The sequence below is a fragment of the Gossypium hirsutum genome, chromosome A11 (assembly GCF_007990345.1).
Source record: "Gossypium hirsutum isolate 1008001.06 chromosome A11, Gossypium_hirsutum_v2.1, whole genome shotgun sequence".
NCBI classification, from domain to species: Eukaryota; Viridiplantae; Streptophyta; class Magnoliopsida; order Malvales; family Malvaceae; genus Gossypium; species Gossypium hirsutum.
Genome location: NC_053434.1, coordinates 7,780,228 through 7,795,038, shown reverse-complemented (window position 1 = coordinate 7,795,038; position 14,811 = coordinate 7,780,228). Strand labels below are relative to the sequence as shown.

Sequence of the window (14,811 nt, the reverse complement as noted above, 5' to 3'; positions counted from 1 at the left end):
TAAATAATAAAAAAATTTAGAACATTTTTATAAAAAATCCCAAAATGGATTTATAGATATGGAAAGTTTTTTTTAATAGTATATATAGAAAGTTAATATGGGAGTAATGTTATTCCGTACTGCAAGGTCATATAGTATAGTAGGCTATGGTATTCAGTACAGTTTGAGAAATTCAAAAACAGAAAAATGAAATGGTGATGTGGATGAATTTCCACAACTAACACGTATAATCACTAATCAAAAGACGACTACTGAAAAGAAAAGACAAAATCATATGTCATCTCTTTTTATCTCTCCAATTTTCTGTTTTTTTTATTTGTTTACTTAAAAATTAAATTAGTGAGAGAGAGATGTTGAAAATCTCATAAACCATAGAATAAAACCAAATGAAAACATATTTCAAATAATTTTTTCCCTTATTGCAAAAGACACTCCTTATTTGAAAGGATTTGAATTGTGATAAGATATATAATCTATAATTCAAATTTAGGGATGAATTTAATTACACTAAAATAATATTTAATATTTATATACAAATTAGAAAAAATCAGTGTCGCGGGAAGGAGAACCGAGTTTCCACTAAAATTTGGGCTATGAGGAGATACAAACAGGCTAGATCCAAGAATTGCATCCTATTATCCCTTCAACTTCTGCAGTCCTTAATACAATCACTACAATATGCTCTGTACGGGTACCCCTAGAACATCCTCTGCCTCTCTTTCTCTATCAGGTTGAGGCTGAAGCTGATTGAATCAGAACCGGACAACAAAATTATAGAAATCCAAGTCATCAAAGCTAAGCAGCGAAAAGAAGAGGAATGAAAAGAACAACGCACTCAACGGCATTTTCATGTATCCAATTGAATGGTCATTAACTGTAATCTCCATCACTGGACTTACATTACAACTCAGCGCCAGGGAAATTGAACTACCGACATCCAAATGACGGATCCAAATCTGGATCTACAAGAATCGGGTTGGGAGGAACTGAGGAAAGATGCTCGAAAGATCGAAGGCGATCTCGATGTTAAACTCTCTTCATATGCTAAGCTAGGTGCTAGGTTCACCCAAGGAGGTTTCCCCCTTTCATTTAGCTGTATCTCTTTAGAATTTTGTTCCAGACTTCAATTGTTTTTTTCTACGATGTGCATTGCTTATATATTAGTAGATTAATGAAATTAAGAACAAATCTGTTGAAAAATCTAAACATACTCTAAAAGTTTAATAAGATTTGTTTAATTAGTTTCGTTTTTCTATTTAGGAGTTCGTAGCCTTAGGAATAGGGTGATCTTTCCTTTTATTCATGATGATGTTTACCTACATTGAGGTTATGTAGATACTGGGTCGCCAACGCTTGGGTCAAGTAGATCATGGAAGTCTATGGAAATTGAAATTCAATCATTGCTTGAGAAGCTGCTAGACATAAATGATGCTATGAGTAGATGTGCTGCATCTGCTGCACCAACTACTTCGGTAACCCAGAAACTTGCAAGTCCTATGTTACTGTTGATAGGTAAACTGTAAATACTTTTAGCAGTCATGTTTCTTCTAGGACTTATCTACATTTGTTACTTCCATGTTTATTGGCCACGGGTTTAAAGTTTGAACCGATCAACTTACTAAAAATTTCACCATAAGCTGATTCTGAGGAGACAAGCTCTAGCACGCTTATATCATATGCTTGGTTGGTCGGTTTTGACAATCCTTGGTATGATATCTGTACTTTCATTTGGACTAAAGTATAATTCTGGCATTTTATTTCTTAAGTATGTAAGAGTTCATGGTCCTTGATTATTACTTGCCTGGCAATTTTACCTTAATTGGAGAAGAATTCAGTATAAGCAACGAGTAGCATTTGGTGCAAATACTTAAACTAGAACTGTTTTTTAAAATAGCAATACATGAGTATAAACATTTTATTATTTTTATTATTGCTTTTTGCTTTTTGCTTTTCGTTTGGAAAAGTGGATTATTATTTCTATCCATTCGAAGTAATGCTATAAAATTTTGTTAGGAATTTAGGAGAATTAAGGGAAATATAAGCTCAATGAGCGAACAGGCAGAGCTTCTGAGTTCTGTCAGAGATGATATGAGTGAGTTTAAGGTAGTCATTTTCTTAAATTTGTTACTCTAATTCCCAATACTATGTTGTTTCCCAAAGTTTACTATATTTGCTTTCATCTAGGCATCTGGGGGTATGTCACCGAGAATGCAATTACTTAGAGAGCGAGCGGCCATCCACGGGAACATAGCTCATGTAAGATTGAATTTGTTTTGATCAGTGTATTTCTTTGTGCATGCTTTGTTGCAAGAAATTTCCCCTTCTGTTTCCTGTCATTATATTGCAATTACTTATCAGCTTGGAGAGGATCCTGAAATATATGTGTTACGCACTTAACGAACTAAACGAATGAATCTATTGGTCAAAGGTAAAAAAACCTCAAACTGGTGGTTTGGTATGTAGAACCCAAAAATATAAATGGCCAAAATCACTAGTTTCAACCCTCAAGTCTCTGTGATATAGACCTCAAATCCAAATCTCAATAACCAAATGTTAGCTCAAAGCACGAAATACGTAATTCTAAAATCAAGCCCATAGAAATGAAATGAACCCCCACAAAATCCTATTTCCTAAATTTTTGCCTAAAATGAGTATACCTTCAATCAGATGATGGCCTTCCATCATTTTGGTTTTGATTACTTGATGTATACCCTTTTACCTCTTGATTGTCACCGCTGTATCTAAATGAAGTCCTAATTTCTTTCTTGCCATAGAAGGAACTATTTTAAACTTGAAACACTATGTAATAGACTTGTGGCTTCTTAACATTAATTCTTCTTGGTGCTGCTACCTGCTATCATAGTGGGGAAGCCATGGTTTCTGCATCGTATTTATTTTAAGCTGTGGCAAAGGATGGTATCCGACTAAGTTGTAATTTTTCATCCAAAAAAGATACTTTTGTAGCTGGGTTTTTTTTTGGGGGGGGGGGGGAATGAGGAACTCAATGTCCAAACTGATTGTAGAAAGATATATTAATGAGAATTTTAATGGACCTCTCTAAGACATAGAAAAACATGTGCATGCTCGCACAGAAACAAACAATTGTTCACGTGTTTCTTAAAAACAAATTTCTCTAGCTTTTTCTACAGGTAATTTAGGAATCTGACAAGTGCCATACTTCCATTTTTGCTTGACAAGATTGATGTGGCATACAGAAAACGCTCTAAGCTTCCAATTTGTATCATAATATTTTTGTTTACTAGATTTAGCACCCTGTAACGAGATAAACCTGTATTTTTTTAATTGTTGGTGGTTTGCCCTTTTGCCTATTTATGGAAGCGTCCATTTTCCTTACCGCTATGTTTGTTTGCTATAGATAGATGATGTGATTAATCAAGCTCAAACGACAAGGGCTGTGTTGGGCTCTCAAAGAGCTTTGTTTGGAGATGTCCAAGGCAAAGTAAAAGTTCTAAGTGACAAGTTCCCCGTTATCCGTGGCTTGCTTGGTACTTAATTGTGCATCTTTATTACAGAGCTTTTATTAATTATGAAATTATTTTGTATACTAAATAAAATTCCCCTATATTCTAGGTTCCATCAGAAGGAGGCGTTAAAGAGACACACTTATTTTATCAGCAGTAATTGCTGGTTGTACGTTGTTCCTTATTATCTATTGGCTCTCAAAGTAACTAGAGATACGAGTTATTAATAGCGTAATGTTCAAAGTGGAAGGTTTTGCTTTGCTGAGAGAATTTTGCAGTATAATTTGTTAGAACCGATCACATTCTCTGTTAAGCTTGAGGTACCTTCTTTTTGGTGCCATTACACAGAAAATCACATTTTTATTTAATGTGCAAGTCAGTTGCATTGCTCTATCATAGACGGGTGCTAAACCAGGGGGCTCAGATCGAGTTTTTTTCGAATTCAGATTTTTTTGGGCTCAAATCCTTTTGGATTCGATTGATTCGGGCTTGAACTTTTTAGATTTAGATCAGTTCAAGCTAGGTGGGTTCTGATGGATTCAAATAATCTTCAATTTTCTAAGTTATAAATATTTTAATTTTGAATCTAATAATTCAATTTATTTTTTATATTTGATAACACAATTACCCTATTAAAGACATAAGCTTATATATAACATAGATCATGCTAATCGGTATCGTACCAGTTAGTATGTATCAACCATTTTGATGTGTTTTGGCTCGTTTCGGCCAACATCGACTTGTATTGGTGCATATCGGCTTGGTACAAAATTTTGATATTTTAAACTTAACTTTTATTTTTATCTTAAATATTTTTAAGTTATTGAACTTAATTAATAATTTTAAAACTTATATTTGCATATAAATATATTTGTATTAATGTAACTTATTAAGAACCTAAAAAATAAAAATGCAGATATATTTGCATGTATATTATATATAACTAGTTTCTTTCTTGTGCAATGCACAAGTTGATTGGTCAAATTATGTATATATGTTGAAAAAAAAATCTTAGTTGAATAATTATGTTGAAATCTTAAAAATTTATTAATCTACACTATTTTTTGTAAGAGAAAGGAAAATGCTTCTTACAAAGTGTATTTTCACATCAGTGAAAACTTATCATGTAGGACGCATTTTTAGCTTCGGACAAGTATTACAAGCAAAATGGGGATTCAGAGAAGAATTTTGAGCTTCAAATGTAGATTCTTTCGTCATTGAAACCTGCTAGACATGTCATTTTAAAGATCAAGCGGGACAACAATCCGGAGCAAGTGATCGAATGCCATTGCTATAGTGGGAATGTTGTGCTAGAGTCGTATATCGACTTCGTCGAGGAGGATGAAGATGGCCCGAGCTCACAAACACCCTTTCCACCAAATCCTGGACTCACTGAAGAACTTGAAAGTCCCATCACAGGGTTGTGTAGTGGAATGACATCATTGCTACAAAGCTCATACCAAGACCCACCAGAATCATCATCAATGATGAGGCATTCATCGGTTTCGCCCCTCGATCATTGGGGTGGAGGATAGTCGGGGGTAATTGGTCACCGGGCTTACAACACACTCGCTCAACATTCTGTTAGTGCCTTTGATTTTAATTTCGGCACGCCAATATTAAACAACAATAACACTTAGATGGGCACGCAACTAAGTTATTGTGGTGGGTCAAACAGAAGTGGTTTGGGGTTGGTTGTGGGTTTACAAGAAGGATAATCTATTCTCGACAACATCGACTAGCGAGCGCACATCCAACCCTGGATCTGCACAAGGGGTTGATAATGAAAAGGAGAAGAGAATGAATAGGTTGAAGAGGACGATTAAACAAATAGCGACAGAATAGAGGAGGCAGGGCCTTATGGAGTAAAAATTACAGTAATTTCGGAATCGAATCTCATTCCCAGTGAAGTTGAGGATGGTGGATTTGACAGTGAAGCTACGAAGATTGCTCGATGGGATGACCCGGATTTCACAGCTTACCAACCACTACCACACATGCGAACTCTTGATATTGCTGCTGCGGGAGGTTTAGAATTCCCAACGCTTCCTCATAGAAGACTAAGGAACGAGTCTTTGTCAACAACTTTCGAGAATTTAGAGGTTGAGATGAATTTGACACCAAATATGCTTTTCAAGCTGTTGTCAAGCGGTATAGCATATAACCTGGTGTCAACTTCATTGTTACGTGCATTCAGTCAGAGAAATATGAGGTGAAGTGCACAATGCACACGACAAGATGTCTATGGAAAATCATAGCATCTGTGAGAAAGAAGAAGTTATTCTAGACGGTCCGAAAGTTTATCGTGTCCCATACATGTGTTGTAGCTGGTATATACCATGGTTACCAATATCGATTAGATTTCTGACATTTTTTCCCTACATTATACTACGTATTGTGACCCAATTTATGGTGTCAAGTACTGAAGCAGTGTGTACCAGGTTCCGTAACCAAGCTACAAATGAAGCCTGCATATTATGGCAATTGCTTGGTCCTTGAAAAAAGAGTTTTCCACTGTTTTTTTCTAGACTTTCAAGCAGTGCATAACTGCATTCCGATACTATAAGCTACTTGTTCAAATTGACGACACATTCATGTATGAGAGATATGAGCATAAGTTGATAATAGCTGTTGCACATGATGGTAACCGAAGAATCATGCCAATAGCTTTTGCAATAACTCCAGAAGAATCCGGTGATGATTGAGGTTTCTTCTTAACTGACGTGAGAAGGCATGTTGTGTCGCAGCCTGATCTGTACATCATTTTCGACAAGTGCACCAGAATATAGAGCCGCGTCCTACATGTCGCGTTTTCACTGATGTCGCAATGAAAACACTTCTTGTACAATGCGTTTTTCTTTCTCTCTCTAAAAACAACATAAATCGGTAAATTTGTAAAATTTCAACCTACTTTCTAAAATAAATTTTTTTCAGCATATTCTTATAATTTAACCCAAGTTGGTTGTATGTTAAAAACAAAGAAATTAAAATATTATTCTTTAAAATAATTTTATACAATAATTATGCACGTTTATGTAGATTTTTTCAGAATTTTTAAAACTTAAAATTTTATATATCTAATTATCTTAAATTTAAATTAATAACACGTATTTTAGGATAACTTTTAAATTTCATGACATAATTAAAAATATTTTAAAAAAATAAATTTAAATTAAATTATAATGATAATGTTAATGTTAATTTTTTTAAAAAAATCTAATGATAACAAATTTAAATATTAAGATAAATATTTATATTTATGATAATTTTATTTATATTTAAAATAATTTTATACATAAAATTTTGATTTAATTCAATTTTTAAAAATTATTAATAACATTATCGAATTAATACTGTTTATGTTGATATATTGCATATACAGACAATTATATTAATCTAATATAAAAATAAATGTATGTATTAATTTCTTTAAATGCATACATTTGAATCAAAATTAAAATTTTATATAAACACATGAAGTGCAATTTAATTTTAATATGTAGCACCGAATCAAAATTTATATCTTAGATTATATATTTAACCAAAATTTATATAAATATAATATTTATCTATTATATTATTGAATGTGATAAATTATTAAATATTTACAGAATAGAGGGAAAGAAAAGTACAAATTCTGGTTAGGGAGAAATATACTGACACTACAGTTTTATGCCATGTTTATTTGGCTTGTTCCATTGGTCAAAATGAGTTATTTATAAAGGGTGATTTATATTTAAAGTCAATCTTTTGAATTGTCTACCTAATTTTGTACTTATAATAATAAATTTTTATTCAAAAAGTCAAATTAATTTATAAGTAAAATATTATTACCTAATATATCAATTTTATAAAAATCGTGTCAATAGATTGATTATTCTGATTTTTTTAAACATAATTCTGATACTTTGAATAAATTTATAAGTGAACAGAATTTATTATAATTGTTTTAATTTATCAATTAAATTTATTATTTATAAAATATATATAAGCGGATGGATTAATTTAAATATTAAAATTATTTTCATAAAATAAGTAATTATCATTTATTTTTTAATATTTTAAGTAATATAATATAATTCTATTAATTATTAATGTTTGATTGTTGAATTATAAATTTAATTTTTTTCAAAGGAACCAAATCGTTTTAAGACTCGAATCCTTATAAATTGAGATTCTATCGGATTCGGATTATTGTTTGGAGCTTCTATGTTGAGTGTTTGCGGTGGGTTTTGAACCTAGTGTTCTGTTGGCCTACATACATATCCGACATTTTAAACAACGTTACCATACATTAAACCCTTTCTTTGTTCGTAAAATTTATTATTTGCATAGGAGATTCATCGATTTATGTATTTACATTAGAATCGGAATTTGTGAAAAGATCCCCAGAACCATTCCCATTCTGAGATGAAGATTACTTATCAGAACTAGATTGCTTGGAAATCTTAGGGAGCTACTGCTATACCAACAGAGGTTGACTATGTTGAAATGAATCACATGGTCATAACCTCGTGCATGGAAGAATGTTGGCAAACGTGCCTGGAGTAGAGGGCACAGCCCGAATAAGAAGAGTCTAGCTATGGTTTGAGGCTTCTATTGCAGTACGAACTAAGTACTTTTAAAAAAAAAAAAATTTACAATGAAAATGGAACTGTTCAATCTACTAGTCAATGGCTACTATGGTCCAGGCAGCAACCCGAGTACTTAGATGCCGAAGAGGCTATAAATTATAGTCTATCTTTATTGGACTTCTAAGATCTAACCGCAACAGGCGGCCCCCGGGATACGTATATTCCACTCTCTAGTCTCTACGCTACTTAATGTATACATGCCAGCTGCTAAATGATAGCTAAATGGTAGATGAAAGAATATTAACAAGAATATGAGACGGAATTTAAAAGGTTGGCCTCTCCTTGCTAGATTCAGACTGATTAATACAATCATCCTTAAAACTTTTGTATATGCAAGTTGATTTATATATGTATGAATTTGTTAGTTTTTCTCCTGATTGCATCTTTACATCAATCATCTATACCATAATTTTCAAAATTATTAGGTTCATCTTCAGGGCAATCGATCAGCCACCGGTGCAGTAGATTAATTAAAAGCTAGCTCTACCGGTTCAAAATCACATCACCCCAAATGAAAGTGTATACATGGGAAAACTAGAGTAGTTTAATGGACAATCAATGGTGAAAAAGCTGATTAGAAGCAGCGAATGGCGGTGCCTCTACTACGGGCAGACATTCAAAGTTGGCCGTGGCATATGTAATACAAGAGCCACTGTTATTTGTAACAAAGCGACTTGAAATATTGCCTTAATAGGAAGAAAAGGAAAGGCAGTTTGCACACATGGGGGATGGGGATGGGCATAGTATAGTTTTGAAGAAATGTTAAAGAGAGATGACAGCTGCCATCTTTTTCAGCAAAGTTAGGGTTACTTTGCAACAAAAAGTAAAACCCACCACAGATATATAGCAGTTGCCTGCAGTGTAGTGTAGGTAGAGAGTCCCGCCTAACTAAATTAGCCAAACACTAGACAACTCCTCCATCAATGCAAAGACAAAATAGGTAGTAATTTCGATTCAAAGATCTCTGTCTTCTGTTATCACTGACAACTACGTATCTCTGTATGAGAGAGAAATCTAAGTGTGTGTGTGGTCAAATCCATATTTCAAAAGCTTTTTCTTGTAAATACCTTTTTGTTTCATTTACTTCCTCAACTCAACTCAAATCCTTCCTCCTCATTACATTTTTATAATCTCTCTTTTTCTCGTAAATACCTGAAAACCAGTTCCTCTACCTATTATCACCATTCACCGCCTCCCTTATGTAGCCGCTTTACCCTATTCTAAGAGCTGCCACCCACTACACTCTAATTACTCGTTTATTTTAGCCTGTAAATTAAGGGTTTTTGGATCCTTTAGAGCCTCTGTTTCACGGCTTTCAAAGCAATTATTTATTTCACTCAAGTATGTAAATCCAATCTTTAATTATTTAATAAAAAATTACATTTTATTAAATAATTTATTATAATATAAACACTAACTTTCTATTCAAAGAAAGGCTAAATGTAATCTAAGTTAAATAAATGCACAATAATGAGGTAACAATATCAGAAATAAATAACCAACTGATATTTAATCTTCCTTGGCTTTTCTTTGTTGTTGAAATTCAGAGTCCCATTTTCGGCTGTTTGTCAAAGCCACAGTGGCTTTTACCTTTCGGCCATGGCCGCTTAGCTTCACAAGAAGCCAAATACCAATATTTATTAGGCTGTGTTTGGTTCACGTAAATTAACATTTTATCTCGTAATCTCTCATTTTGGATCAACATTTTTTCATTTGGATTTGAAGTATTCTCATCATCATCTAATCTCAATTTCTCAAATAGGATAAATACTTTGAATACCAAACAAATTTGCCCTTTATTCTTATAATTTTAATTAATTTCACCCGTTTTACTCAAAATAAAGTTTAAACTTCAAATTTAATCTTCTTTCTTTAATGGTGAACTAATAGATGCCATACTTTATAATTATAATTACTGTATTTATTCAAATTATTTTTATTATAATTATAATTTATAAATTATGGTAGATGATGCAATCACTTTTAATGAGTTATTATAAATTTATTTTCACATCATATATTTTCTTATTAATATATAAATTATAATAAAAAATAAAAAGAATGATCATAATTTTATTAAAATTGAGATTAAAAAAATTGAAGGGACTAAACATGGTAAAAACCCAATTCTATAACAAGGATAATTTAATAAAATATGCTTGTAGATAACCATGCATTTCATCAATCAATCAGACACTAAAACCTTTTATTTTAGCCAAACAAACCAGCCATATATAACATAACATATTTGATATTTCATATTATAATCTTACATTATCATAATCATATGACTAAAGATAATCTCACATTTCTTAAATCAAATATGCCATAAATTTGTCCCACCTTTGACATATCAAACAGAAAGAAAGAAACCAAGATCATGGAGGAGGACAGACGAATTCCACAGTAGAGTGAGGTGGGTAGGTTGGATTAAGGTTAAACAAATTAGAGATAAAGATGAAATTAAAATCTATAAAGGATACATAGTTACATGGCAATAGGGTTTTAATTGATATATAACACTAAAGATGGAGTTAGAAAGACTTGATATATAGTATGGTGGGCAGAATTGATTGGTATGTAAGTAATATGCGTAGTCGAAAATCCTATCATGTAATCATAAATAAATTATATGCATAAAATGGCAGGGTCGGGAATTTGAGAGAACCGAGAAAAGCTACAGCTTTGGCACCCACCTCTGAAGTATGAAAAGAACAGGTGATGAGCCAAATTAAGTTAATCAGCTCCCATGCAAACGTCCCTTTCTTACTTTGCTCTCCCCCACTTCTGCCGCCTCTGTTCTCTCTCTCTCATACATCGTAAAAGCCAACCATTAATTTTTCTTTTTGCCCTTTATCCTATGCCCTTCATTAAATTTCTTTCGCTTATTTTTCTTTTCTATCTATCTGGTCCCGTTTGCAATGCCTCCACTCCACAAGCTGTACAAAACTATTCAAACTACAACCCTTGAAGCAAATTACCTATTCTTACATTTACAATACAGCAAGTGCAAAAAGAGAGAGAAGCAAAACACATTGAGTCTGAGTTCCATTACTTAGCAGTATCTCTAAACTCTCTCATCTTCTTATCTTTTAGCACAACTCAACAATCAAGAAGATCAGAGATCAAGGAGTTAGAAACCTATCAAAATCCACCCATCAGTCATTCTATCAATCAATCAATCAATTCAAAAGCTCATAAAAATTTCCCCCAAAAAAGAAAGGATGTCGTCCTCATCAGTTTCATTTTCATCGGACCACCTCTCTCCCGCGGACCAGCTCTGTTACGTCCATTGCAACTTTTGCGACACTGTTCTAGCTGTAAACCTTTTCTTTTGTCCCCATTGTGTTTCATCTTCTTCTTTTTCCTCGAAAACCCTTTCTGGGCTTTTTATTTATTGTGTTATAGTATTTAAGAATGCATTCTCTTTGCTTTTGTATCATCTCAGGTGAGTGTTCCTTGCAGTAGCTTGTTCAACAACACAGTTATGGTTCGATGCGGCCACTGCACAAATCTTTTGTCAGTCGACATGCGTGGCTTGCTTCTTCCCACAGCTAATCAGCTTCACCTTGCCCATTCTTTCTTTACCCCACAGAATCTCCTGGTATATACATATTAAGTAGTTTCGTTTCTGATATGAAATTAGGGTATTATGTCAACAAACAAACACTGTAACTATGTTTTCCTCTATCACTACAAAATTCTTCACAGGAAGAGATCCGAAGTTGTGCACCACCAAATATGGTGATGATCAATCACCCAAACCCAAATGACACTGTTATTCGTGGAGCAGCTGAGCTTGAGGAGATAGCCAAACCTCCTGTGGTCAACAGACGTGAGATTCTTCACATTTTATTATTTATTTATTAGTAGCAAGAAAATTATAAGACAAAGTTTCACAATATACCTTATATAGTTGAAGTAGCCTTTTCTTGAAAAAATGAGTTTGTTTTCCAGCTAAAATGAAGGCTAAGGCAAGAAGTGAAGGTTCAAGGCCCTATGCTTTACATGCCTACTTAAATTAGTGCTTTCATTTCCTCTATGTCCCCCCAAACCCTAGGTTTCATGTTGTCAATGTACATTAAATTAGTTAAAAAAGAAATTGTCCTAAATTTCTATTTTCCCCTCCCCAAATATAGATCTAAATAAGAATCCATGCAAAGCAAGATAGATAGATGTGTATGAGAAAAGTGAGGGAGGTGATTTTTTAAAATGTTTAATGCATTTGTCTCTTTGTTTGTCTGAGATGGATGTGTGTATGTGCAGCTCCGGAGAAGAGACAGAGAGTGCCGTCTGCCTACAATCGCTTCATCAAGTAAGCTAATTAACTTAAAATTAATTTACCCTTTTTTAACTTAATGGTTCATCTTATCGTCCAACTTACAAATCTTATTTGAATGGCAAACACACAATGAAACAAATGCTTCTAATCTATCAACTCTACAGGGAAGAAATCCAACGTATCAAAGCTGGGAATCCTGATATAAGTCACAGAGACGCCTTCAGTGCTGCTGCCAAGAATGTAACTCCCCTTTTTTTCTTGAACTTTAAAAATCACTCAAGTACTGCACAATCTAATTTGCTCAGCAACCATAAAATAAAAGATAGGGTTCTAATTTTCATTTTTTTTCCCCGTATTCTAGTGGGCCCACTTCCCGCGCATACATTTCGGACAAATGCCTGATCAAGCTGTTATGAAAATGAAAAATAACGTACGCCAGCAGGTATTTCAATTCAAACCCTAAAGGCGCACTGTTTAGTCCTTGTGTTTTTCTTTATATTCTTTTTGATTCGGGATAATGTGTGTAGGAAGGAGAGGAGGCGGTGGTGAAAGATGGGTTCTTTGTGCCTACCAACGTCGGCGTCTCTCCCTACTAATATAATAAACCAAAGTCAAACTTTTAGGGTTTACTTGTTTCCTCTCCCTCTAGTTTTGTTTGTAGCTGCAGTGATTAGGGTTCGTATTAATCTTACAATATGTTTTCTTAGAAGACAGGTCCAAACTTTGGGTTTCTAATATTATGTTGTTAGTAACTATGGGAATTGATCTGTGAAATTTAAACCTAGTTTAACATTTGTACATTTATGCTGATGAACAGCCTTACCTCATAACTCTTCTTCAAATGCATGGCGAATCCTATTTAATCTTACCTTTATTTTTAGTTTCTATGTTCAATTTGTTCTTTAAACTTAACTAATATACACACATAAAAAACTCCCTAAGAATGAAGATATATATACCATGGGCGGAGGTAGAATTTTTGGGATCAAACCAAATATATATCTAAATTTAATTATTTTAATGAAGGGGCGAAGGCTATTGAAATGATATAAGTATTTGTGTATCAAAATCTTCTACATGTGTGCATACTTTTATTTTTTTAATTTTTAATATTCTTTCAGTCGGATCGATGTTGTATAATCCTTTGAAGTTATAATCTTTTATATGTAAAAAAAACCTTAGAAAAGCCTTACAAATACTTATAATATATGGTAAGCTTTTTGTTAATGCATAAATTGTGGATTTAATCATTATACTTTTTAAATTATGAAGTTCTAGTTCTGACTCGAACGATAACAGTTAAACTCGCTAAATCAAGTTTTGCTACTAGTTTTGTACTATACATAAGTTATGAATTTAATACATGTTCTCCAATTTGATTATTTTCAATCATTGCACTTTTGAAATTTGAAATTTGTAATTTTAACAATGATTTTAAATTAATTAACTAAAACAACGTGATTTTTTTTGCAAGTGTTATGTAAAAACAACTTGGCATAGCTTTATACACACAATAATATGCTTGTAGAACAAGTTTTTAAGAATAGCAAAAGTTAACGCCACACATTTGACGTATATTGTTTGTTCAAGATTGAAATTTCAATATTCAAAAGTACATAAACTAAAACTGAATAAATTAAAATACATAAATGTTGATACAAAATTTCAACAAGGGAGAGGATAAGGAGGAAAAGGTGGTGGAGATAAGAGGGCGATTCACCTATGATAGGTGAAGGAGATGGCTAAGGAAACACTTAGGTTTTTCTTGGGGGAGAAGGCGAGATCCCTTGCCTCTCGCACTCAGAGGTATATATAGGGGTATCTCCTGGCCTCTCGTTTTGTCATGTAGCTAACAATACAAAGGTAAGCCTACCTGTGTGGTCGGTCAGGTGGCAAGGCCTTTATAGGTTAATTGTCACCATATGTGATATTGTGTTGGTAATGTTGTGACATTCTCCTTGTTAAGGTTGTGTGAAGTTATTGTGTCCCAATGGTCTCTTAGTGTGGTCCTCATGGAGAGTCCATAGCAAATCATTTGTAAAGTAGATTAAAGAGGATTCGTTGAAAATTACTCACAGACAATTCTCAACGGAAGGTTGGTATAAAGGGTACCCTCCGAAAGGGTTATTCTCTTGAGTTATTCCCAATGAAAGGTCACTAACATATTACCCCTTACTCTCCACACGTCTTTATTAAGGTAGGAAGTATAACAATATATTAAATCTACAATTTACATATAATACATTAACTAGATTTAAATTTAGTCCACTTTGATTTTTCAAAAATATATATATATTCCACTTTGAATGCAGTTCAATTCAGCACTTCACATTTTTCCCTTTTAAGTAAACTATTGAAATTATTTAATTGATTACATATTGTTTTATTTTTCGCCGTCTGGAGGGAGAGATTG

At 33.2% G+C, this 14,811-nt stretch overlaps 1 protein-coding gene and 1 pseudogene across 1 annotated transcript; both read left to right on the top strand.

Annotated features, from left to right (window-relative positions):
• The first annotated feature begins 538 nt into the window (after nucleotides 1-538).
• LOC107941747 (Golgi SNAP receptor complex member 1-2-like) lies at nucleotides 539-3,875 on the top strand (annotated as a pseudogene).
• A 7,115-nt stretch (nucleotides 3,876-10,990) lies between these two features.
• On the top strand, nucleotides 10,991-13,266 carry LOC107911900 (axial regulator YABBY 1). Its single transcript, XM_016839882.2, has 7 exons — nucleotides 10,991-11,436; nucleotides 11,565-11,720; nucleotides 11,828-11,951; nucleotides 12,383-12,431; nucleotides 12,563-12,638; nucleotides 12,760-12,840; nucleotides 12,926-13,266. Exons 1-7 carry the CDS (start codon nucleotides 11,341-11,343, stop codon nucleotides 12,992-12,994), a joined length of 651 nt encoding a protein of 216 aa, XP_016695371.1. The 5' UTR covers nucleotides 10,991-11,340; the 3' UTR covers nucleotides 12,995-13,266.
• Nucleotides 13,267-14,811: the final 1,545 nt, after the last annotated feature.

Excerpts from the sequence above, each read along its gene's own strand:
- LOC107911900 (XM_016839882.2), top strand. The coding sequence starts at position 11,341 with ATGTCGTCCTCATCAGTTTCATTTTCATCGGACCACCTCTCTCCCGCG. Across the intron at positions 11,437-11,564 it reads TTTGCGACACTGTTCTAGCT|GTGAGTGTTCCTTGCAGTAG; the intron begins GTAAACCTTTTC and ends GTATCATCTCAG. Across the intron at positions 11,721-11,827 it reads TTACCCCACAGAATCTCCTG|GAAGAGATCCGAAGTTGTGC; the intron begins GTATATACATAT and ends AATTCTTCACAG.